This window comes from Bos indicus, chromosome 26 (genome assembly GCF_029378745.1).
Source record: "Bos indicus isolate NIAB-ARS_2022 breed Sahiwal x Tharparkar chromosome 26, NIAB-ARS_B.indTharparkar_mat_pri_1.0, whole genome shotgun sequence".
In the NCBI taxonomy this organism is placed as follows: Eukaryota; Metazoa; Chordata; class Mammalia; order Artiodactyla; family Bovidae; genus Bos; species Bos indicus.
In genome coordinates, this window is record NC_091785.1 from 14,119,022 (window position 1) to 14,145,557 (window position 26,536).

The window sequence follows — 26,536 nt, forward strand, 5'->3', positions numbered from 1 at the left end:
ATACCACCCGCCTGCAGTGCAGAAGACCCCAGTTCAATTCATGGGTCAGGAAGGTCCCCTGGAGAAGGAATAGGCTACCTACTCCAGTATTCTTGGGCTTCCCTGGTGGCTCAGACTAAAGAATTCACCTGAAATGTGGGAGACCTGGGTTCGATACCTGGGTTGGGAAGATCCCCTGGAGGAGGGCATGGCAACCTACTCCAGTATTCTTGCCTGGAGAATCCCCAAGGACAGAGGAGCCTGGTGGGCTACAGTCCATGGGGTAGCAAAGAGTCAGACACAACTGAGCGACTAAGCACAGCACAGCACGGCACATGTATACACCACACATAGTTTGTTGTCAGATTCACCTGTGAGAGACATAGGGGCTGATTTCAGTTTTTCACGGTTGAAAATAAAACTGCTTTGATCATATTTGTTAATAGTAATTTGTGTACATGTAAATTTTCATTTTTCTGAGATAATTGCCCAAGAGTATAATTGTTGTGTTGTATGGTAATTGAATATAAGTTTTCTTTTTTTTTTTTTTTTAAGGAACTGCCAAGTTGTTTTCCAAAATAGCTGGGCTTTCTATTCTGTTGCATTGATTTATGTCTGTCCCTCACTAATAACACAGCTTTAATTACTGTAGCTTTATAATAACTCTTGGAATCAGACTGTTTAAAAGGAAGCTTATATGAGCAAACCTTTCTTGATAAACGGTGTCAAAATTGTCAGGATCTGAGAAACACTACAGTGATTTTTATATTCATTATTTTTTAAAGGGATTTGATTTAGGTCATACCTGAATGGTCTAGTGGTTTTCCCTACTTTCGTCGATTTAAGTCTGAATTTGGCAATAAGGAGTTCATGGTCTGAGCCACAGTCAGCTCCTGGTCTTGTTTTTGCTGACTGTATAGAGCTTCTTCATCTTTGGCTGCAAAGAATATAATCAATCTGATTTCGATGTTGACCATCTGGTGATGTCCATGTATAGAGTCTTCTCTTGTGTTATTTGAAGAGGGTGTTTGTTATGACCAATGCATTTTCTTGGCAAAACTCTATTAGTCTTTGCCCTGCTTCATTCCGTATTCCAAGGCCAAATTTGCCTGTTACTCCAGGTGTTTCTTGACTTCCTACTTTTGCATTCCAGTCCCCTATAATGAAAAGGACATCTTTTTTGGGTGTTAGTTCTAAAAGGTCTTGTAAGTCTTCATAGAACCGTTCAACTTCAGCTTCTTCAGTGTTACTGGTTGGGGCATAGACTTGGATTACTGTGATATTGAATGGTTTGCCTTGGAGACGAACAGAGATTATTCTGTCGTTTTTGAGATTGCATCCAAGTACTGCATTTTGGACTCTTGTTGACTATGATGGCCACTCCATTTCATCTGAGGGATTCCTGCCCGCAGTAGTACATATAATGGTCATCTGAGTTTATTTCACCCATTCCAGTCCATTTCAGTTTGCTGATTCCTAGAATGTTGACATTCACTCTTGGCATCTCCTGTTTGACCACTTCCAATTTGCCTTGATTCATGGACCTGACATTCCAGGTTCCTATGCAATATTGCTCTTTACAGCATCGGACCTTGCTTCTATCACCAGTCACATCCACAGCTGGGTATTGTTTTTGCTTTGGCTCCATCCCTTCATTCTTTCTGGAGTTATTTCTCCACTGATCTCCAGTAGCATATTGGGTACCTACTGACCTGGGGAGTTTCTCTTTCAGTATCCTATCATTTTGCCTTTTCATACTGTTCATGGGGTTCTCAAGGCAAGAATACTGAAGTGGTTTGCCATTCCCTTCTCCAGTGGACCACATTCTGTCAGATCTCTCCACCATGACCTGCCCATCTTGGGTCGCCCCACAGGCATGGCTTAGTTTCATTGAGTTAGACAAGGCTGTGGTCCTAGTGTGATTAGATTGACTAGTTTTCTGTGAGTATGGTTTAAGGGCCTAGATCTAGATAGATCTGATAGAGTGCCTGATGAGCTATTGCATGAGGTTCATGACAGACAGGGATCAAGACCATCCCCATGGAAAAGAAATGCAAAAAAGCTAAATGGCTGTCTGGGGAGGCCTTACAAATAGCTGTGAAAAGAAGAGAAGCGAAAAGCAAAGGAGAAAAGGAAAGATATAAACATCTGAATGCAGAGTTCCAAAGAACAGCAAGAAGAGATAAGAAAGCCTTCTTCAGCGATCAATGCAAAGAAATAGAAGAAAACAACAGAATGGGAAAGACTAGAGATCTCTTCAAGAAAATCAGAGATACCAAAGGAACATTTCATGCACAGATGGGCTCGATAAAGGACAGAAATGGTATGGACATAACAGAAGCAGAAGATATTAAGAAGAGATGGCAAGAATACACAGAAGAACTGTACGAAAAAGATCTTCACGACCCAGATAATCACGATGGTATAATCACTGACCTAGAGCCAGACATCCTGGAATGTGAAGTCAAGTGGGCCTTAGAAAGCATCACTACGAACAAAGCTAGTGGAGGTGATGGCATTCCAATTGAGCTATTCCAAATCCTGAAAGATGATGCTGTGAAAGTGCTGCACTCAGTATGCCAGCAAATTTGGAAAACTCAACAGTGGCCACAGGACTGGAAAAGGTCAGTTTTCATTCCAATCCCAAAGAAAGGCAATGCCAAAGAATGCTCAAATTACCGCACAATTGCACTCGTCTCACACGCTAGTAAAGGAGTGCTCAAAATTCTCCAAGCCAGGCTTCAGCAATATGTGAACCGTGAACTTCCTGATGTTCAAGCTGGTTTTAGAAAAGGCAGAGGAACCAGAGATCAAATTGCCAACATCCGCTGGATCATGGAAAAAGCAAGAGAGTTCCAGAAAAACATCTATTTCTGCTTTATTGACTATACCAAAGCCTTTGACTGTGTGGATCACAATAAACTGTGGAAAATTCTTCAAGAGATGGGAATACCAGATCACCTGACCTGCCTCTTGAGAAATTTGTATGCAGGTCAGGAAGCAACAGTTAGAACTGGACATGGAACAACAGACTGGTTCCAAATAGGAAAAGGAGTACGTCAAGGCTGTATTTTGTCACCCTGTTTATTTAACCTATATGCAGAGTACATCATGAGAAATACTGGACTGGAAGAAACACAAGCTGGAATCAAGATTTCTGGGAGAAATATCAATAACCTCAGATATGCAGATGACACCACCCTTATGGCAGAAAGTGAAGAGGAACTACAAAGCCTCTTGATGAAGGTGAAAGTGGAAAGTGAAAAAGTTGGCTTAAGGCTCAACATTCAGAAAACGAAGATCATGGCATCCAGTCCCATCACTTCATGGGAAATAGATGGGGAAACGGTGGAAACAGTGTCAGACTTTATTTTTCTGGGCTCCAAAATCACTGCAGATGGTGACTGCACCATGAAATTAAAAGACGCTTACTCCTTGGAAGGAAAGTTATGAACAACCTATGTAGTATATTAAAAAGAAGACCTTTGCCAACAAAGGTTCGTCTAGTCAAGGCTATGGTTTTTCCAGTGGTCGTGTATGGATGTGAGAGTTGGACTGTGAAGAAGGCTGAGCACCGAAGAATTGATGCTTTTGAACTGTGGTATTGGAGAAGACTCTCGAGAGTCCCTTGGACTGCAAGGATATCCAACCAGTCCATTCTAAAGGAGATCAGCCCTGGGATTTCTTTGGAAGGAATGATGCTAAGGCTGAAACTCCAGTACTTTGGCTACCTCATGTGAAGAGTTGACCCATTGGAAAAGACTCTGATGTTGGGAGGGATTAGGGGCAAGAGGAGAAGGGGACGACAGAGGATGAGATGGCTGGATGGCATCAATGACTCGATGGACGTGAGTCTGGTGAACTCCGGGAGTTGGTGATGGACAGGGAGGCCTGGCGTGCTGCGATTCATGGGGTCGCAAAGAGTCGGACACAACTGAGTGACTGATCCGATCTGATCTGATTTTTTAAAGGCCATACTATTTTATAAGCATTCATTTTATTTTAGACACTTTAATTTTTGAACCCTGTTGCTATTATTAAATCTAAAAATATTTAACAGTAATTTATTATGATAAAATATTTAATCATTGTTTAAAATTCCCGTTGTTTCAGTGTAGACTTTTAATATTTTGTTTTAGGATCCAAATAAGGTTTGCCATAAATTAGTAGTTGGATTTTGAGGCTTGATAGAGTCAGGTTTTATCTTATTTATATGTTTTTGGCCAAAATACTTGATAAGTGGTGGTATATTCTCCCACTTGGAAGCACATAATATCTGGGTCTTTCCCTTTTTTTGGTAAGGGATTCATTATATTGAAATGACCTGATCCACTAGTTCTTCTTTAAGGGTTGCAAAATAATAATAATTTTCGAATTGTTATTCCTTAGTTGACTGCTGGACTAACTCTGTAAAGAGGAATATTCCCTCAGCTCCCCAAGGCTATATTTCTTATAGGAAAGACAGGACAAATGCTTGATTCATTTCCTTTGACAGTTTGGAGAATAATGGATTGGTTTCCCAACTTTCTTAACATCATTATAAACTCATGGATTTAGAATATTTGTGCTAACAATTGTAGTTAACAACCTCACTGACATTCAAATTGTTCCTTCTCTGGCCATTGGGTACCCTTTCAGTGGGTTCTTTAGTCTTTTTTGTTGGCCTAAGCTTCCTTCGCTTCCTTCCTATTTTGTTTTACAAGATTTTCCAGGTTCATCTTGAATGTTTCTTGCCCCAATCCTGGAGTCAGACACTTCCCTAAGAAACCCTGGTTCCTTTTAGTGTGAAATGAGATTTGGAGACCAACCTGGCTACTGGGGGTTATTTTTTCTTCAGAAGCCTGTATTTTTATAATGAATGAAAGCTATTGACTTTATTCTAACCATATTAATATTGAATGAAAAGTAAGATTGTGACTTTTTAATCACATACTTTTATGCTTTAAAAAAGATAAGAGGGCTAACTTTGTTTTATTTATTATAAATCTTCCCCAAACTGAATGAAAAAAAAGTGAAGTGCTAAACTGACACAACATTCTTCTTTCATAGGAATATACAGAAGAGATAGAGCGTCTGAAACGGGATCTTGCTGCAGCTCGTGAAAAAAATGGAGTGTACATTTCTGAAGAAAATTTTAGGTAAGCCCTTGGTTATGGAAATTAATTTCTAAGAATGTACAGCATAGGGAGTATAGTCAGTAGTATTGTACTGTTATTGTGGTGATCATTTTGTAATGTATGAGTATCAAATCACTATGTTGTACACCCAAAAATAATGTAATATTATAAGTCAATTATACGTCAATTAAAAATTATTTATCTAAACTATATCATTCATTTAATAACAATGTTGCATTCCTCTTGTACATTTAATGTAGAAAAGTATTTCAAATAGCTCATCTACTTTGAAGAGCTATTTCCAATAAAGAACTGATGTATGATATAGTTAACAAAAGACTGTTAGAATGAACTCTCTTCTTATACCCCCTCAACTTTATCTTTTCCTTTAATCAATATCTCTAGCAAATAGTTTGAGGAAATCTGCATTCTTAAAATTCTTTGTCATTTAAGCACAATGTGGAATAGAAAATGGTTGGTAGTTATGAAGGAACTAGAGGAATGCAAATGATAGCACTCGCTTCTGACACTTGCTAATCTCAAGAAATCAGAGGCTCATTAAAGCAGACCAGAATTGTCTGGTGCAAAATGTCAGTAGTGCTAAAGCTGAGAAGCTGTGCTCTAGAGAAGAATCCGGAGAAGGCAGTGGCAACCCACTCCAGTACTCCTTCCTGGAAAATCCCATGGACAGAGGAGTCTGGGGGATTACAGTCCATGGGGTCGCGAAGAGTCGGACACGACTGAGCGACTTCCCTTTCACTTTTCACTTTCATACACTGGAGAAGGAATTGGCAACCCACTCCAATATTCTTGCCTGGAGAATCCCAGGGACAGAGGAACCTGGTGGGCTGCCGCCTATGGGGTTGCAGAGTCGGACACGACTGATGTGACTTAGCAGCAGCAGCAGAGAAGAATCGTTTATCTCATGAGGACTTTTGTGGTGGAGTGATAGTGGTATGTGTGTTGGGGCGTGTATTGGGGTCTGTGTGCTGGGGGCAGGAGGTTTAATTGCTCTGTATACATAGCTTTAGTTTTCCAGGTTTTAGCCCCTTCCCTTCCTCCTGTGAGACCTGACGTTTTCACACCACAAGCCTCTTCAGGATTCTGCCTGTCTGGTTTATTATTCTTCATATTCCTGATTATAGACACCTGGTATCCCCTACCTCTGCTTTATGTGGGTTATTGTCCTCTGTCACCTTTGTAGCTTCTCAAATTTTATATCCATACATGGTTTTTTCCCCTGTAACTGGTAGGGATTCTCAGTTTCAAAATGGAGAAAACAAGAAAAACAGTCTGTTTATAAACCTAAGACAAAGAATATATTTGTTTTTTGCACTTTGTATCTATTGCTTATTGATACTTAGGCATCATATCATGATAGTGATAAATAGTAGAGATGATATGTAACTGCCTCAGTTGTGTTAGAGTAAATTTTATAGGCATTAGGAAACAATATTCACTGTTAAAATCCTGTTAAATTTTATTTTAGAGCTATGAGTGGAAAACTAACTGTTCAAGAGGAACAAATTGTAGAATTGGTTGAAAAAATCGCTGCTGTTGAGGAAGAGCTAAATAGGGTAAGCATTCAAAACTGTATTGACTGTCATGTAAAAAGCAAATATTAAAAGGCACTATAAGAATGTGAGGCACCTGATATTTTTTCTTTAAGATTTTTTTTCTTGCTGACCTCTAAACTAAAATTAAGTTGTATCACAGTTTTTTTTATCATTAATGATAATGAAGAAGTGAGTCTTTTTTGAGGAAGTTATTCAATTTGACACATACTAATGCAGCATTTTAAGAAATTAAATGAATTGTATAATTTAATATGAAAGTTGTATAGTGAATGCTGAGACATTTTCATCAACATGTTTATCAGATGACAAAAGGCAGATGTTGGGAGAAGCCAGATGTTAAATAACTAAGGTTGAAAGACCTGACCCTTCAGTGCCACCCTCACACTGGCAGTGTTGAAAGGAATCTGAAGAATTAACACCATTTCATTAGACCTGTTACTTATTTGTGTTTGGTTGGCTGTGCCCCACGACTTGCGGAATCTTAATTCCCTGACCAGGTATCAAACCTGTGCCCATAGCACTGGACACGCAGAGTCCTAACTACGGAACCACCAGTACTAGTAGTAGTTATAGGAAGAAACCAGTTACTATGTGAAGTGCTCTAACCTGCCTGGTAACTTGTTACAACTTTTATATGGAAATAATTTGTTTGGTTCTTTTAGTATTATAAACTAGCCCGGTGTGTCAACGACCAGTTCGGCATTTTTAAATTCTAAAACAAAAATGTTTCATGTGTTATATGTAGGTTACAGAATTGTTTATGGATAGTAAAAATGAACTTAACCAGTGCAAATCTGACCTGCAAAGTAAGACACAGGAACTTGAAACCACTCAAAGACAGTTGCAGGAAACTAAATTACAGCTTGTTGAAGAAGAATATATCACCTCGGCTTTGGAAAGTACTGAGGAGAGACTTCATAATGCTGCCAACCGGGTTTGTCTTTTATTTTTATTTGAAGTCGAGTTAAAGAAGTTAACTTTCTTAGCATAAGAAAGTTAGAAAGCATAATAAAGCATAGAAGTAACTTTCTTAGCATAAGCTAAGAAATTGTGAAATTCTGTGTATTGACTCCAAATGATACTTCTGTCCATTTAAGAAACATTATTTTACTATTTCGTCTAGATTTTCTTCACTGGAGATGCTTATTTAAGAAAAATCTATTCCTTAAGTTTTGAAAATAGAACCTGACTTTAATATATTTTGTGAATGTTTAGAATGTAGTACTGCTTTACCTGTGGTCATGGTTGAAACTAGTCATCAAGAATTTAGTATCTTCTAATGATGGGCGATGTTGAAAATACTCACTTTTTTATTAGGTGTATCCTTCAGAAATTAGTAACACATGAAAGTGAAAGTCACTCAATCATGTCCAGCTCTTTGTGACCCCATGGACTATACAGTCCATGGAATTCTCCGGGCCAGAATACTGGAGTGGGTAGCCTTTTCCTTCTGCAGGGGATCTTTCCAACACAAGGATCGAACCCAGGTCTCCCACATTGCAGGCAGATTCTTTACCAACTGAGCCACAAGGGAAGCCCAATAATACTGGAGTGGGTAGCCTATCCCTTCTCCAGCGGATCTTCCTGACCCAGGAATTGAACCAGGGTCTCCTGCCTTAATAACACATATTGGGGAAACATTTGTGAGGGAGCATAATTATTAAAATTGATTGGCAAAGTCAGTTGTCCTTGTCTAGATGCCTAGTGGAGGAGAAATAAACATTGGCATGAATTTAAAATTTTCTTCTGATACTATATATAAAATTTACTAGTTCTTTTTAGAAGTCTTTAATGAAGCACAGATATTTTCATTAGATTGCTTTTGTCATATCCATCTTATCAACACTTATTTTTAAAAATCATATATAGTTGCTTAACACAGTTGAAGAAACTACAAAAGATGTATTTGGTCTCCATTCTAAACTGGATCGTAAGAAGGCAGTTGATCAGCATAACGCAGAAGCTCAAGATGTTTTTGGCCAAAACTTGAATAGTCTATTTAATAACATGGAAGAATTAATTAAGGATGGCAGCATGAAACAAAAGGCCATGCTAGAAGTTCATAAGACCTTGTTTGGTAAGTACAAACATTTCTTTTTTTCTTTTAATTGAAAGATAGTTGCTTTAAAGAATTTTGTTGGTTTCTGCCAAACATCAACATGAATGAGCCATCATTTCAGTTCAGTCACTCAGTCGTGTCCAACTCTTTGCGACCCCATGAATTGCAGCACGCCAGGCCTCCCTGTCTATCACCAACTCCCGGAGTTCACTCAAACTCACATCCATCGAGTCCGGGATGCCATCCAGCCATCTCATCCTCTGTCCCCTTTTCCTCCTGCCCCTAATCCCTCTGAGTATCAGCGTCTTTTCCAGTGAGTTAGCTCTTCGCATGAGGTGGCCAAAGTACTGGAGTTTCAGCTTGAGCATCATTCCTTCCAAAGAACACCCAGGACCGATCTCCTTTAGAATGGATGGTTGGATCTCCTTGCAGTCCAAGGGACTCTCAAGAGTCTTCTCCAACACCACAGTTCAAAAGCATCAATTCTTCGGCCCTCAGCTTTCTTCACAGTCCGACTTTCACATCCATACATGACCACTGGAAAAACCATAGCCTTGACTAGACAGACCTTGGTATACATATATTCCCTTCCTCTTGAACCTCCCTCCCATCTCCCTCCCCATTCCACCCTTCTAGGTTGTTGCAGAGCACCTGTTTGAGTTCCCTGAGTCATATAGCAAATTCCCATTGGCTATCTATTTTTACATATGGTAATATTTTTCATGTTACTCTCCATACATCTCACCCTCTCCTTCCTCCCCCAACCCATGTCCATAAGTCTGTTCTCTACATCTGTGTCTCCTTTGCTGCCCTGCAAATAATTCATCAGTACCATCTTTAGTTCAAGCATTTCTTATTTCAGTCTTACTGTGTTTAGTGTGAGACTAATTTCAAAACTGATATTAAAGTATTATTTTCACTATAGAAAATTTTGAAGATGCAGACATGAAAAATTTTAAAGGTCACTTAGAGGCTAGTCACTCTAGCTAACCACTAAAAAATTTATTTATTGATTTCTAGTTTCTCTTCTTTAACCTTTTTTATCTTCAGTAATACTGTGTATTACTTTTAGTTACAGATTAATTTTTAGATTATTCTGACTCTTACACTAGTTACAGTTTCAGGTCTGATACACTTACAGATGTGCCAAGTGCTTCCTGAATACTATAGAACATAATTTATGTTTAATATAATTCCATGCTTATGTAGTGAGTCAATTATTTTAAGCTTATTTGTTATAAATTTCCACAACAGGGGTATAAATTTTGCCAAGATTGTATTTATGTTTAAATATATTCTTGTCCAGATTTACATCTTTTTTTCTTTTTGGTGTAGGTAACCTGCTGACTTCCAGTGTCTCTGCATTAGACTCTATTACTACAACAGCACTTGGATCTCTCTCATCGATTCCAGAAAATGTGTCTACACTTGTTTCTCAGATTTCTAATATGATATTGAAAGAACAGTCGTTAGCAGCAGAAAGTAAAACTGTACTTCAGGGATTAATTGTTAGTAAATCTTTTATTACATTTGATAAGTCTCTAAAAACAATCTTAACTGCTCTTCTTTCATCTTTTTTTTTTTTTAAATCATTTATTTATTTTAATTTGGCTGCACTGGGTCTTAGTTGCTGCATGTGGGATCTAGCTCCTTGTCCAGGGATCGAACCCAGGCCCCCTGCATTGGGAGCCCAGAGTCTTAGCCACTGGACCACCAGGGAAGTCCCTCTTCTTTCATCTTAAGCTTTACTAGACACAGTGGTAAACAGATTACTTTAATAGAGTAGGTTTATATTTTTAAAGACAGGTCTCTTCACTGTTTTTTTCCTCCCAGAAAGATTAATTTCCAGTAGCATATATATAACCTTCAAAACTTTTTTCACTTATATTCTGTAACATAGAGTGAGGAGTTCATATGCCTTTTAAAAGAGTTGTAGGTTTAGCTTCACATGAATTCAGGGGACCTATGACTTGTTAGCTGGCTCAGAAATTGGTCAGTTATCCTTTTCTTAAGGGTCCTGGAATAGTCATGCTAATGTTACACTGATCCAACCTGAAGGGTATATTAAGTAGTGAATTTTAAAACTACAGAAATACAGAAAAACGTGTAAGAAAAATGACTTATAGAATTTGGGGAACATATATAACAATTTATATATTGTTATAAAACAATTTGTGGGGTCCAGTATGTGTAATCAAGTCCTTCTGGCCTGTAACTGTGAGGCTTTTTCCCATAATTCTCTAGAAGCCAGTCATCTAATTATACAATGTTGTTTACCTTCTCCACACTTGATTTCTTTATACCCTTCATTTTGTAATTGTATCATTTGTCTAGGAAGTTCTTGGCCATATAACTTACTTTGGTTTTTCCCTCTGTATAGGTTCTCTGCCTCCCTTTTTGAGTTTAACAATATTTGTTGAACATTTTCCAAGTAAATACTGCTCATGTTGGCCAACATCTGCCTAAATTCAGTGCTTGCATGACATTATTAGGTAGATTTCTTTAGTCACCCAAATTTGACAAAGTTAAAAGATGCTCACTGGCACTTAGTTTTTGGGATTTTTTTTTTAATTGGAGTATAATTGCTTTACAATGTTCTGTTAGTTTCTGCTGTATGAAAATTGATTCACTCACTAAATAAATGGTAGTCTCTGTTTATTGATGTCTTCCTACCAAGTTATAAGCAAGCTTGAGTCTGAATAGGTGATTGCTGTTCCCACAGAATGAGTTGAAATTAGTATGATAGCTCTTCTTTCCAAAGAAAACCAGTACTCTTTTAAGCATTTACTAATTATTTCGTTATAGTTCTTCATCCTTGCCCTAGTAATAGGAGCTTAGTTCAGAATTTTTTTCTTCGTTTTATAAAAATTTCCAATCTACAATACTTTCTAACTTTTGTATATACCTTGACAAGAACCAGAACCATGACAAGTTCTTATCCAATAGAATGTAAGTCACCAGTTCTTCAAACTTAAATGCCTCCAACCCAAAGCCTACTTTTCAAGGCTATGTGGTTTCAGCCCTTTTGACTTAGTAACCTAAAGTTGTTTGAAATTTATTTCTTTGAAATAAAATTGTAGGTGTTTTTTTCCTTTCTTTGGTTGCATTGCTGAAATTTTATCAAATGACTGTCATTTTCCCCTCTTCTGAATTCTTCTGACTTATGTTACAGTAGAGTATTAAGAATTTATTGTACATAAAGTGACCATTTCTTAATTCCTATATGCAGGATTAAGTGATTTATGATGAATATAAACTCTAGTAGGCTCTATAGGCTATAAAAAAGAGAACGTGTTTAAACTATTTAAAAAAAAGAGAATGGACACTTAGGATTTTAATATACAAGTGTTTAGTTAACAGGGTATTTAAGATATTATCATTTAACTATCCAGATTTATGGAAGTGAAAATATCCTTTTTAAAGAGTTGTGTGTGTATTTTTCAAACCAGAACGTACTTAAGACTGAGCTCCTCAGTTCACTGGGAACAGTTTTATCCCCCACTGTGGCATCTATACTGGAAATCAATAGTCAACTGGAGAATATTTTCAAGACTTTATCGATTGTGGCTAATAAGGTAATAAATATTCTTATTATCTCAAATTGTTAAGAAAGAAACTCCACATGAATTCAAGGGACCCAGGACTTGTTAGTTGAGAAGTGTTTACATGCAGAATCTGTGGGTTTTGAGAAGGAATCTGGAGGAGGGAGGAAGAGAGGATGCTGTGGTCAGGATGCTGACCATTGATGTGGTCTGCAGAATCATGGCTAAGAAAAACGAGAGGAAATGATCTTCAAGTATCACAGCATACATAGCAGTCTATCATATGGTGTGTGTGTGTACATATGTGGTTATATATACATATGTATGCATACCTGCCTAAATATGGATAATAAAATACCTCTGCGTGCGTGTCTGACTCTTGGCGACCCTATGGACTGTAGCCCACCAGGCTCCTCTGTCAGTGGGATTCTCCAGGCAAGAATACTGGAGTGGGTTGCCATGCCCTCCTCCAGGGGATCTTCCTGACCCAGGGATTGAACTCACATCTTCTGCATTATCAGTTGGGTTCTTTATGACTAGGGCCACCTGGGAAGCCCCAAAATACCTCTGCTGCTGCTAAGTCACTTCAGTCGTGTCCGACTCTGTGCGACCCCATAGACGGCAGCCCACCAGCTCCGCCGTCCCTGGGATTCTCCAGGCAAGAACACTGGAGTGGGTTGCCATTTCCTTCTCCAATGCATGAAAGTGAAAAGTGAAAGGGAAGTTGCTTAGTCGTGTCCGACTCTTAGCGACCCCATGGACTGCAGCCAACCAGACTCCTCTAGATGTGTTTAAAAATGGTAATAATCGTCTCTCAGAGGTGGGAGTGGGACGGGGGCGCTAGGGGCTAGAGGGGAAAGGAAGGGACTTTTCTCTGCAATACTGTTTTCTACCTTTTCTAATTTATATGTATTCAAAAAAGTAAAAATAAAAAATAAACTTAGAACATTAAAAAAATATTTTTTTTTTTGGCTGTGCTATGTCTTTGTTATTGCAAGAGCTTTTTTCTCTAGTTGCAGTGAGCAGGGCTGCTCTTTAGTTGTGGTGTGTGGACTTCGCATCGTGGCGCCTTCTCTTCCTTTGGAGCACAGGCTCTAGGGTGCATGGGCTTCAGTTGTTGCAGCATGTTGGCTCAGTAGTTGTGCTTCTGGGCTCTAGAGCACAGGCTCAATAGTGGCTTGTAGGCTTAGTTGGCTCTGCAGCTTGTGGAATCTTCTGGATCCGGGATCGAATCTGTGTCTTCCTTCATTGGCAGGTGGATTCTTTACCACTGAGCCACCAGGGAAGCCCCTAGGACATTTTTTTTTTTTTTTTAATTTAAGAAAAGAAAGAAAAAAATTATTTTTTTCTCTTCAAAGATAGAAGATCAGAAGAAGGAAATGGATGGCTTTCTTAGTACATTGTGTAACAATCTACATGAACTAAAAGAAAATACAGTTTCTTCCTTGGCTGAATCACAGAAGCTGTGTGAAAACTTAACTGAAGACATGAAGAAAACAAAGAAAATCCAGTCACAGGTATATAGGTGATTTGAGTGTAAAAAGAAAGCTTTATGATCTTTAGATCCCTGTTACAGACTGAATGCTAGGTAACTAAATTAGACACCTGAAAAGACTGTCAGCACTTGTGCTTATAGCAGTAATTAATGTGAAATAAGAGTACTTCTCTTGATCAGTTAACATTTGATGATTTGCTACATTCAGAGCACAGTGAGACAAGACAGTCCTTTCTTCATATCAAGAAGAAAGCTGAAGCTGCAGAAATATTCCATTGGGAATACAATTAGAAGAAAATGATGAAAGCATTTAAAGTGAACTTGTGTCTACATTATAACCCAGATGACTCTAGTGATTCCAGCAGCACAGTAGCTGTAGTAGTGGCAGAAGGAAACAAAGCTCAGCAGGAGAGGAGAGCCAGAGAAGTGACAGGGAAAGCTATAGGTTGCAATAGATTTATGAACTCAGCCAAGAATGGTGGTGGCAGAGCCTAGCTGCCTCAAAGAAGACACGTTTTAGACAATACTTATGTGTATGGGCAGAAAAACTTGAGAACTATATTTGTGACTAATTGTGTAACAGTTTATTTTAGTTTCTATTCTGTGGAAAGTGTAAAGCATTCCAGCAGAGGGTTTTAATGTAGATTTTATTTTTTTGCACCTATTCTGTTGTTTGCTAAATGTAATAGTCTGATCATGACACTGAATAAATGTGTCTTTTTAAAAACAGTCTACTCTGAACCCATTTTGGTAAATACCCCAACGTTGTGAAGTCAGATTTCCTTCAGGGTGATGCTGGGTTCGGAATTTATTTACAGCCTGCTTGGGCGGAGAAGGCCTTGTCTTCAGAAAGCTTGTTGTAGTTGAACTAACAGTTACTGTGTTATGACCTGGCGTTCACAGCTAAAAAGGTCACCCAAGCAAAGTCATGGAGTTTTTAGGTTACTAATATGATTGTTGGCACATCCTATGCAATATATCTAACTTGAATTGTGGTGCCATGTAAAGTTCTAGATGGAGTGAAGCTTGTGAATCATCCATTATCATGTGTAATCATTTAATAACCTCTTGAGAGAATTCTTTGGTGTATAGTGCTTAGGACGCCATGCTTTTACTGTTGTGGCCCGGGTTGTTCTATCCCTGGCCAGGGAACTAAGATCCCACAAGCTGCGCACTGTGACCAAAGAAACCAAACCAACCAAAACAAATACACCCCTCTTGGATGGAATGAAAAAAAAGAAACTTTAAAATAAGATTGTTTCCCTAACTGATAAGCATAAAACTTTTCACACAAAAGGTTAATATTGAAATTCGTACAAGTAATAGTTAACATTTATTGAGCAACTCACTATGTATTTATTCCTCCCACCAGCGTAGATACAGGTTCTATTACTAGTTCAGTTTTCTGATGAGGAAACTGAGTCCTTGGGAACATCTGACAATATTTAGATCCCCATATAGCTATGGTGGGGATTATACTGCCTGAAAGGAATCCATTTTTTTTTTTAGGAATCCATTTTTGAAGGAGCTTTTCTAAATCTTTCTAGAACATATTCTTGAAATTTGAAATTGCAGCAATTTCTTATACCTCTTCATAGAGTGTTTGCCTTTAACCTGTCTAGATCTTTTTAGGTATATATTCTGAGGAACACCTATGATGTGAAAAGTATTTTAGCATGAGTGACTTGACTTCCTTGGCTTAAAAGAAGCAGGTTTACTAACTGAACTGTTTCTTAGATATTCTAGAACTTGAGGTTAGCACTGACAAACCTGTTTACGTGTAGATAAATCTAATACCTGCATTTCCCTCTACTTTGAGATTAGCAGAAATACTGACATTTTATTCAAAACCAATGTGTTAAATGTGTATTGTCAGCTGCTGTTTTATTCAGAGATGTGTTTCAAGATGCCACATATGAGAAAATGATAAGCTCTTTTAACATTAAAATGATCCAACTAGGTTCTATAAAATGTTTCAGCTATATTGGTTGATAATATTTTTGGATTGCTTGACTCATTAGATTTTCAGCATTACTTTCCCTTCTAGTAGTGTTATCAGTTAAGAAGCAACTATGTGTATCTGTCAGAATGGTTCTCTTTTTGGTTTATTTGGTTAGTTCTGAAGTACACTGAAAGCAACTTGTTACTTATAGTTAAAATAGCTTGCTAATTTAAAAGTTTGCTAATTATTTAGTTTTTTAAAAAGTGCCTGTAATACGATTATTCCTTTAACATCACTTCTACTACCTTCCTCTGTCAGAGAGGTGGAGTTAAAGATCTCTTATCAGGAATGTGAATCATTCTCACCTATGGGAAAATACTTTATATCAGTATGGAGTAAAAGTTTAACCATTATAATTTCAATCTTTTCCCTCCCCACACCTTTCTTACAGGAACTTTACCAGTTAATCAATCTTTGGGAGGAGAGATACTGTGATTTGGAGGAAAAGTGTAAAAACATCCAGAAACCACTTAGCAGTGTTCAAGAAAATACAGAGCAGTAAGCTGTTTTTAAATTTCTTTAGCTTTTCTCTCCCTGAAATTATTTCTGAATAAAAAGTTTAAATAGTACAAATACTATCAACCCATTTTCTCATATATTTTATTATGTTCATTTTATCATCCTCATTTCCTCTCTCCCCCTTTCTCTGTAATATTATATACTATATTAAATAATTATATAATATTATATAGTACGTTGAAGTGATGTGAAGTGAAAGTTGCTCAGTTGTGTCTCTGTGACCCCACCAGGCTTCTATGTCCATAGAATTCTCCAGGCCAGAATACTGGAGTGAGTAGCTGTTCCCTTCTCCAGGGGAACTTCCCAACCCAGGGATCGAACCTAGGTCTCCCACATTGCAGGTGGATTCTTTACCATCTGAGCAACCAGAGAAGCCCATATAGTTTGTATGTTGTATTATATAATATTGCCTGTAGATGAACAATCTTTTGAATGACAGTGGATATAGATATAGATATATTATATAGCATATAATACTATATATATATAATTTTCTGAATAAGTTACAGTCTTTGTAATCTCCACTTTCCCCCAAATACTTCAGTGTATATCCTAAAAATATAAGATACTGTCTTATGTAATAATTATTTTATTAAAAATTTTTTTTAAATTTTATTGGAATATAGTTGATTTACAATGTTGTGTTAGTTTCAAGTATACAGCAAAGTGAATCAGTTAAACATATACATATATCCCATTTCTTTTTAGAGTCTTTTCCCATGTATAGTATTACAGAATATTAACTAGAATTCCCTATGTATACAGTAGGTTCTTATTATCTATTGTAACAAGTATTTTAAATTAGAAAGTTAATATTGAGAACTACTGTTATCTAATATACATACCTGATTCAAATTTTGCCACTTCTCTCACTAATGTTTTTTATAAGAAAAAAATAAAAAAAGATTTTCCTCCTGGTCCAAGATTTAATTCAGAATCACACATTGCATTTGTCGTGTCTCTTTGAGTCTCCTTTAATCTAGAGCAGTCACTTAGTCTTTGTCTTTCACGGCCTTTTCTTTTCCGTGAGCATAGAATATTTATTTAGTAGAGTGTCCCTTATTTGGGGTGGCCTTCATGGTTAGTTGGAGTTGCCAAGCATAACACAAAAGTAGTGTGTTCTTAGTGCATCTCAGATATCAAGAGGTTTAACTTTGATAATTTGGGTATAGTATTGTCCTCTAGATTTCTCCCCTGTAAAGTTCCTTTGCAATTAATAAAGAACTTAAGGAGAGATACTTTGAAACTATATAAGTATCCTGTTCTTCCTAGAATCCATTGATATGTATATCTGAAATAATTATGATAGTGGTTGTCAAATGATCTTTTTCTAATTCCATCATTCCTTCTACATGTGTTAGCTGGCATTCTGTTGAGAGGAAGAGCTTTCCCTTTCCCTTGCCATTTATTCTTATTCATTTATATTATCATGTACTCATGGATTCTTTTATCCTCTGGGTTATAATCCACTATTTTTTTATTTTGATGCTCAAATTATCTCAGGTTTTTGTTTTGTTATTGTTATCTTTTTTTTTTTTTGGCTGTGCAGCATGGCATGTCAGATCTTAGTTCCCTGAAGAGGGATCAAACCTGTGTCCCCTGCAGTAGAAGCATGGAGCCCTAACTACTGGGCAGCCAGGCAGCTCCCTGTCCCAGTTTTGACTAGTGAGAGCCTCTTCAAGTTGTCTTCTGTGTCCTTTTGATATGATCTGTCTCTTTTGAGGAGTTGCCAAGAATCAGACACAACTGAGCAACTAACAGACAGACACATAGCGTGGTGTTCCAGTAATCTTGTACTTTCTCAGCTCCAGCTCTAAAATCACAGTAATAGCAACCAAGATCTGGGCACTAGACGTTCTTACTGCTACTGGGGTGTCATTTCTTCTAAGGCTTCTCAGGTGGACATAGCTGGAAATATATGTGTGAATGTGTACATATGTATGTGTGCACATAAGTATCTTTTCAGTTCATATTTGTGCTACTTTTTCAGACTGTGAGAAACTTGGCTTTCATCCACAATGTATTTACATATTTGCTCAATTTTAGAATACACATTAAGTAATTTAACAATTTCTAACTCATATTCATGATGAAATACCCTGCTCTAATTAGTAAATATATATTGAACTCCGGGAGTTGGTGATGGACAGGGAGGCCTGGCGTGCTGCGATTCATGGGGTCGCAAAGAGTCGGGCGCGACTGATCTGATCTGATCTGATCTTGGCAAACTCTGTCTCTGGGCTGGATGCCTGCTACTGCAGATAATTTTATTGACATATCCATGTTTGTTTACTCCATCTGCCAGTTTGTTTATGTGTTGCCTTTGGCTGTATTTAGCTGCTTTTGTACCGCAAAGAGTATATCAAAGACTACTTGTAAGCCTAAAATATTTACTATCTGGATTTTAAAGAAAAAGTTTGCTGATTCCTGCATTAGTGTTTAATGTTACTTTATAGTTCATTGCTTGCCAGTCTCATATCCTTATCATATAGCTCAATCAGACTTATGTTTTCTTTTAGAAGTTTTATAGTTTTATGTAAGATTTAAATACATGAGTTTTTTTTAAAAAATTTGACCTTACCACATGGCTTGCAGTAATTTAGTTCCCTGACCGGGATCAAATCTGAGTCCTTGGCAGTGAAAGTACCAAGTCCTAACCATTGGACTGCCAGGGAATTCCTCATGATCTGGTTTTTAATTTTTTGTGTAAGGTGTGGGGTTTGTCAAGATTTTTGCCTGTAGATATTATAAACTCACAAGGATAAGAATATTCTGATATTTACCCCTATTTTTGCCCATTAAATTGTTCCTTCCTGAAGTTTCAAGCTTTCTTCTGTTTGGAGAACTTCCTTTAGTCTTTAGGGTAGGTCTGCTGCCCACAAATGCTGTTTTGCTTTGTCTAACAATATCTTGATTTTCCTTTAATTCCTGAACAGTATTTTCACTGGCTATAGAATTCAGGGTTGACAAGTCTTTTCTTTCAGCACCTGGAATATGTTGTTTCATTTCCTTTTGGTCTCCAAGAGATGAGAAATCCACAGTTATTCAAATCTTGTTCATGTATAGGCAGTTTCTCTGTACCTGCTGTCAAGATATTTTCTTTGTCCTTAGTTTTTAAACGTTTGATTATATTGTGTTTGCTTAGGTATTTCTTTGATTTAATCATCTTTGGGTTTGCTCAGCATCTTGAAGGTGGCGCTAGTGGTAAAGAACTGGTAAGAGATGTGGGTTTGATCCCTGGGTCAGGAACATTCCCTGGAAGAGGGCATGGCAGTCCACTTTAGTATTCTTGCCTGGATAATCCCATTGACAGAGGAGCCTGGTGGGCTGTGGTCCGTGGGACTGCAAAAAGTCAGACAAAACTGAAGCAACTTAGCAGCAGCTTCTTGAATCTGTAGACTTATGTCTTTTACCAGACTTTGAAATTTTCATCCTTTTTTTTTTAAAACCAAGATTGATCGATTGATTTTTTTGGCCTTGGCACACAGCTTGTGGGATCTTAGTTCTCCAACCAGGGATTGAACCCCAGGCCATGGCAGCACCAAGTCTTAACCATTTGACTACCAGGGAACTCCCTCCATTATGTCTTTGAACATTTTTCCGCACTGTATTTTTTCTCCTCTGATTCTAGAACTTTGATGACACAAATGTTCAGTTTTATTTTTTTTATTGTGGTCCCATAGTTCTCTGAGACTATAGATATATAGTCTGTTTTCTCTTTGATAAGATTGAGTAAATTCTATAATCTGTCTTTATGCTCACTGACCCTTCTTTTTTCCTGTTTGATCTACTGTTGAACCCATTCAGTGAGATGTTTTATTTCAATTACTGCTTTTTTTCAGTTTTATAATTTCCTTTTACTTCTTTTTAAAAATCTCTTCTATTTCTTTGTTAAGATTCTCTTTGTCTGTTTTCTAGATGTATTTTAATTGCTCATTGAAAACGTTTTTATGATGGTTGATTAAAATCCTTATGAAATTGTTCTAACATTTGAATTATCTCAGTGTTGGTACGTATTGTCTTTACACATTCAAGGTGTGATTTTCCAGAGCGGTTTTCAGTTGTTTCCTGAACATTTTGTTTGTTATGTTAGGTGATTCAGAACCTATTATTAAAATCTTTTTTAAATGGGAAGGTCTTGGCCCCCTTTTGGGGCTGTGATTCCAATAACAATTTACTTTTCAGAGCCCCAGTAGTTTTATTATGGCATGCTTCATTCCCGTGCTGCCTATATGAGAAAAATCTGTATTCTGCTTTTGATGACTAGTGTTCTAAACATGTTATGTAGGACAATTGGTAGTGCCATTCAGGTCACCCATATCCTTACTGAGATTCTGTTTACTTGTTCTACTAATAAAGGGGTATTGAAATTGATTTTAATTGTAGATTTGTCTGTTTCTCTTCTCAGTTCTGTCAGGTTTTTGCCTCATATAAGTGATACTCTGTTGTAGATGCATACACAGTAGGGTTGATATATCTTGGAGAATTTACCTTTTATCATTATGTATTAATAGAGTCCCTTTTCATCTGTGATAGTTTTTGTTGTTCTGAAGTCTACTTTGTCTGAAATTAATTCAAAATCTTCTGGCTCAGATGGTAAAGAGTCTGCCTACAGTGCAGGAGACCTGGGTTCGATTCCTGGGTCAGGAAGATCCCCTGAGAAGGAAATGGCTACCTACTCCAGTATTCTTGCCTGGAAAATCCCATGGACAGAGGAGCCTGGCAGGCTACAGTCTGTGGGGTTGCAAAAAGTCACACAGGACTGAGCAACTTCACTTTCACTTTCTTTCAATACAAAAAATGTCAGTTTTCCATTGACTGCTATTTGCATAATATAGCTTTCTCCATCTCTTTACTTTTGAAGTAAGTCTTTATATTTAAAGTGGATTTCTTATAAACAGCATATAATTGGGTCTTGCTTATTTTTTTTTAATCAAATCTAACGATGTATGGCTTTTACCTGGTGTGATTAGACCATTCTCATTTAAATATTGGTATGGTTGGATTAAAACCTACCATTTTGTCATTTTCTATTTGTTGCATCATTTATGCTTTGTTTTCATTTTTTCCTTTCCTAATTTAAGTCAAGCATCTTTATGTTTTCATTTTATCTCCCATTGACTTGTCATTTATGCTTTTAAAATTACTTTTCAAAACTGGTTTTCCTAAGATTAATAATATATGTTTTAAAATGATTTTAATCCACCTCCAAATAGTTTGCTGTTTCGTGTATAATGAAAGGACCTTAACAGTATATCCCCAATCCCTCCTTCCTAGCGCATACGCTTTGTTTTCATGTATTTTACCCAGTACATTGTTCCTCTGCTTTATCTGTTTTCTTTCTTAATATGGCTTCTAGAAATTTTTAAATTGTGTATATGACTCATATGTCTGTTGAATGACACAGCTCTAGAATTCTGGATGTCACCTCTCCTACTACTAACTCCTGTCATCAGTTTTTCAGTTCTGTTGTTGGTCCTGTTCATTATTACATGTTCCATTCTGAACTCTTCTTTCTGGATTCCGAATCTAGGAAGCATTTCCCCACTTTTTATTTCTAGTGGGTTGTGATTCCTTGAGGGGATGGATTTGTGTCAATAACCTGTAAGCTTACCACTTAATTCTCTTTTCCTTTTTCAATTATTTCCACTTTGTCTGTAGCTGAACTTTGGTTTCGGGCACATTTGCTTCCCCACTTGATTTGCTCACATGGTGTACCATTTAGTGGTGAAAGTGAAGTCGCTCAGTCATGTTCGACCCTTAGTGACCCCATGGATTGCAGCCTACCAGGCTCCTCCATCCATGGGATTTTCCAGGCAAGAGTACTGGAGTGGGTGCCAAAGGGTAACCTTCATTCCCCAAAGTTTAACTCTGCTCCTATGAGATGACTTTGAATGCTATTGATATTATAGGGAACTTTAAGGAGAGAAGGAAGCCATTGATGAATTTTAAATATATATTTTGGTATTAGTTTCGTATCAGCATTATGTTACATTGCAGTATATGTTCTATATGTATAATTTGTCACACCTCAATATACTTGTCTTTTAATTATTAGAAAGTTTTATAATTGGCTTTTTTCTATAGTATTTATAATTTTTTATTTATTTTGTGTCATAGACAAGGCAAAACTGCTTAAGAACAGAATGACTTAACTGATTGTGGACAGTTTAGGAACTGTAAACTAGAGGCTACAGGCAATAGGAGATGTTCTTAAGTAACGTAATTCAGTGGTTGTTTAGTTGGCTAAAGTTGTATCCAGCCTTTTTGCAACCCCTGGGACTATAGCCCGCCAGGCTTCTCTGTCTATGGGATTTTCCAGGTAAGAATACTGGAGTCGGTTGCCATTTCCTTCTCTAGGGGATCCTTCCAACCCAGGGACTGAACCCTCGTCTCCTGCATTGCAGGTAGATTCTTTACCACTGAGCAACCTGGAAGGAGTAAAACACTTCGGCAGAGTTCATTTTAATAACCATATAGTTAGTATTATAAGAGGTATGAAGTAAAGTGTCACATCTGGAAAAGGGCTGAAAAAGGTTTTATAAGAAAAGAGATATTTTCAAAAGTCATTTAGTCACAGATGTGGTATCAGTCTGCTGTGAAAAGACAAGAACTTGAACTCTAGAATAAGACTACTGAGGTTTGAATATTCCATTTTTGAGCTGTGTGATCTTGCGCAAGTTATGTATCCTTTGAGTCTTAGTTTTTCATTTTAACAGTGTTATTCTTTTTTCCTATAGGAAATCTAAAGATATAATTAGCAAAACAATTTCTCACAGTGAAAAATTTTGTGCTGATTTTGATGATTTGTCAGAGGAACTCAGACATTTTAACCAAGAAGGTACAAAATTGGTTGAAGAGTCTAAGAAACACTGTGATAAACTCAGTAGCAACCTTGAAATAATTTCTAAAGAGACCGAACAGAGATGCGAGGCTCTGAACACAAGCACACTTTGTTTTTCTGAACAGTGGGCATCTTGGTTAAGTAAAAGGCAAGAGGAACTTCAGAATTTATTGAAGGTAATTACTTTGTAACTGGAACCTCCCTTGGGGATAACAGTGATAATCAGAAGATTTTATATTCTTGGCTAAGAATTGGCTTCAAAACACATGCTAAAGTATAATGAATAACTTAAAATTGTAGGCCTAACAGTTGGTATGCTTATACACGATCTTGTTTCACATATATACGTTTTCTAGATCTCCAGATGATTTAACATTTGTCTGATCTGTCCTATATCTATCTTTGGTTTTTGATTTGTTAGTTTGGTTTAGAGCTTGCTGTCTTTTGGTATGTAATACTTTTCACTTATCCTTCTATTGCTTTAAGTATTTAGGACATTGTTCTGGTTACTCAGAAGATATCTGATAGGTTTGTGGGTTTGCTTGAACTTAACATTTGCATGAACCCTTTGTGCCTTGGTTTTCCTTCTGTGCAAGGAAAGGATTTTACTACTATTCTTAGAAATTAGGTAAAAGAACTTACGTGTTTTAAGCTATATAACCTATTTTCACAAAAAGGAACCATGACTAGTAGAAAAATAGATAATTTCAGGTTTGGAGCAGGAAATATACCAGATGAGCCTATAGATCTTGTCATACCAGAAAGTAAAGATGCTGTTAAAGATGAATGGAATTGTCTCAAAAAGACTTAGGAGACACTCCCTATAGAGGTGGTACAATTGGAGCATCATGAGCAACAATTGCTGCAGTAAAGATATATCAAATATGTTAAAATTGATAAATTCATAGAAATTTCATTAGTCTCCTTTGGATCATGCTAGGGAAGCAGTAAATTATTCTAAGAAGTGGTAAATGAAGGGAAACAATTGAAAGGTCATCTGTCTTTCCTGAAAGAACTCTGTCTTGGTTTAGCAGGGTAGTGGATGACGAAAAGTGTTTCAAAGAAGAATTCCAGCTAGTAAAATGCAGAAGAAATGATAGAATTAGGATATCACCATCTTGCAAAACCCTAGTGAAATAATCCTTGTGGACCTTAGTGACTGCGTACACCATTTGAGCAAAAGCTGACGAGAGATCTTTATAATAAGAAGGTGACCATACTCAAACACACTGGCTGATTTTTTTCCGTGCAGCTTGTGAGATTTTAATTTCCCAACCAGGGATTGAACCTCGGCCCTTGCCAGTGAAAGCACTGCATCCTAACCACTGGACGACCAGGGAATTCCCCACACCGATTAATCTTAACGTGAGAGACACAACCAGGCATTATGTACTTTCAGTACCACCTATGAAATATTCTTGCCCAAAAGTTAAAACCTGGTCTAGATCAAGCCTTTAGATCTAATTTGTAGAAGATACAGAGGACAAATGAACATGTGAAAATAACAGAGGTGCAATTGAACATATCTAATAATTGAGATATTTAGTAGAGCACAAATACCTGGTTTCTTCAATGAAATTTTCTTTTAAAGAAGAAAGTATGGATAACCTATATCAAAAGAGAGTTCAGACCTAGAGGGCCTTAAGCCCTGGTTTGCCTAGGATAGTCCTTGTTTATATTTATTGCACTGGGATAATTATTATTAATGGCCCTTTTTACTCTTAGAATATCTCAGTTTTGATGAGAAATTATATAGTCACTTACTTAAGACATATCAACCAAATCTAATGATGAATTCTGATTCAAACAAGTCTGAAAAACATGAGAGAACTCATGAAATTTAAACAGACTAGACATTTGATATAAAGAAAGGAATGCTAAATTTTTTAGATGTGAGTTCAGTTCAGTTCAGTTGCTCAGTCGTGTCAGACTCTTTGCAACCCCATAGACTGCAGCATGCCAGGCCTCCCTGTCCATTACGAACTCCTGGAGTTTACTGAAACTCATGTCCCTTGAGTCGGTGATGCCATTTAGATGTGAGAGTGGTCTTAAAAAGTTCTTAACTCTTGGAGAAGTACACGATGTAAAAGGATAAAATGATACAGAAATTGCTTCAGAACTGTCTTGGCTTCAGAACTGGCCAGTCTTAATTGATCTATATCCCATGTAGTAATAAACAGTGAGGCTGGGTAGTGAATATAAAGGGATTATTAGTATTACTATTTATACTTTTACGTGTGTTTCTAAAACCTTTGTTATGGAAAATTTCAAGGTAAGAAGTTAAAATGTTGCATAAAGCACTGGCAACTTTGATCTTAGTAATGAAATCTCATTTGCATCATTTACAGGTTGTAAACCAAGGCTGTGAGACTTCAAGTTTAGAGATTACTGAACAGTTAAGTGGGCATAAAGCAGCTAATGAGAACCAGCAAAACTTTTTTCTCAGTCAGATAACTATTGATGAAGAAGAATTAATGACACGAAGTCAAGAACTTAATAAAACCGTAAAAATAGGTTTGAATAAGCTTAACTGCTTTCTACAACAGGATCTGAAACTGGATATCCCAACAGGTACTTTTAAAGGGAAATTGAATTAAATTTTTGAAGTTGAATTCAACTGTATACAGTGCTAGTTGTTCTTAGAAACTAGGTCCTGCCATTCCCTGACACACATTTACCATCTCACTCTGATTAATTCAAATATGGAAAAACTGGAATCCTAAAGTAGGTTTAATCAAGCATTAGATGATATACATGGCATATACTCCCAGAAACTTGGGCAATCATAATTCAGTAAAAGTTTACAAACATTCAGGCAACTGGCTTTATTAAGAGAACACAAAAAGAAAGCCTACCATCTATGTAGCACTGTCTATTAAAGGACATTTTCATACCAAAAGTGGAGGAATGTAATTAAATAAATCTAGTTCAATGCAAGGTTCACCACACTGTACATTTTTTATGTGCACCTCTCCTTTTGTCGTGGACCGTTTAGATTGGCAATCAGGAATTACCATTTGGGGAGGTCAGAGCAGTGTAAGCTATAATGTGAAACCTTCATGAAAGAAGGTTTAACACAGGATGTTAACAACTGTTTAACACAGGATGAGTAATTGAGGTATTCATTAGGTTGCAGTAGTGGTGACACTGTAAACTTACTAAAAGTCATTGAGTGTATTTTGTGGTATGGAAATTATACTTTACAGTCTTTTTTTTTTTTAGCAGTTATAAAAGGAGATGGCACTAAAGGATGCTAGTTAATTTTTCCCCCCAAGACTCTTGATATTTATTATCCATTTTCCAATGAAATTAGAAATATAAATGTTAAGTGAAAAGGCCAATGCCCATGTAAATTATTAGAACATGAATTATTATAAAGAAATGTAACTGGGTTAATATTTA

General features: G+C 37.0%; 1 protein-coding gene across 2 annotated transcripts in view; it reads left to right on the plus strand.

Moving 5' to 3' along the window:
* The window catches only part of KIF11 (kinesin family member 11), a 75,501-nt gene that overhangs the window by 44,004 nt on the left and 4,961 nt on the right, over nt 1-26,536 (plus strand). For both annotated transcript variants that reach the window (XM_070780484.1, XM_070780483.1), the window contains exons 10-19: nt 5,029-5,117; nt 6,586-6,673; nt 7,419-7,607; nt 8,543-8,750; nt 10,068-10,240; nt 12,182-12,307; nt 13,633-13,791; nt 16,163-16,269; nt 23,031-23,310; nt 25,483-25,705. In XM_070780484.1, the coding sequence (XP_070636585.1) occupies nt 5,029-5,117; nt 6,586-6,673; nt 7,419-7,607; nt 8,543-8,750; nt 10,068-10,240; nt 12,182-12,307; nt 13,633-13,791; nt 16,163-16,269; nt 23,031-23,310; nt 25,483-25,705 (1,642 nt within the window). The remainder of the gene's footprint in view (nt 1-5,028; nt 5,118-6,585; nt 6,674-7,418; nt 7,608-8,542; nt 8,751-10,067; nt 10,241-12,181; nt 12,308-13,632; nt 13,792-16,162; nt 16,270-23,030; nt 23,311-25,482; nt 25,706-26,536) is intronic.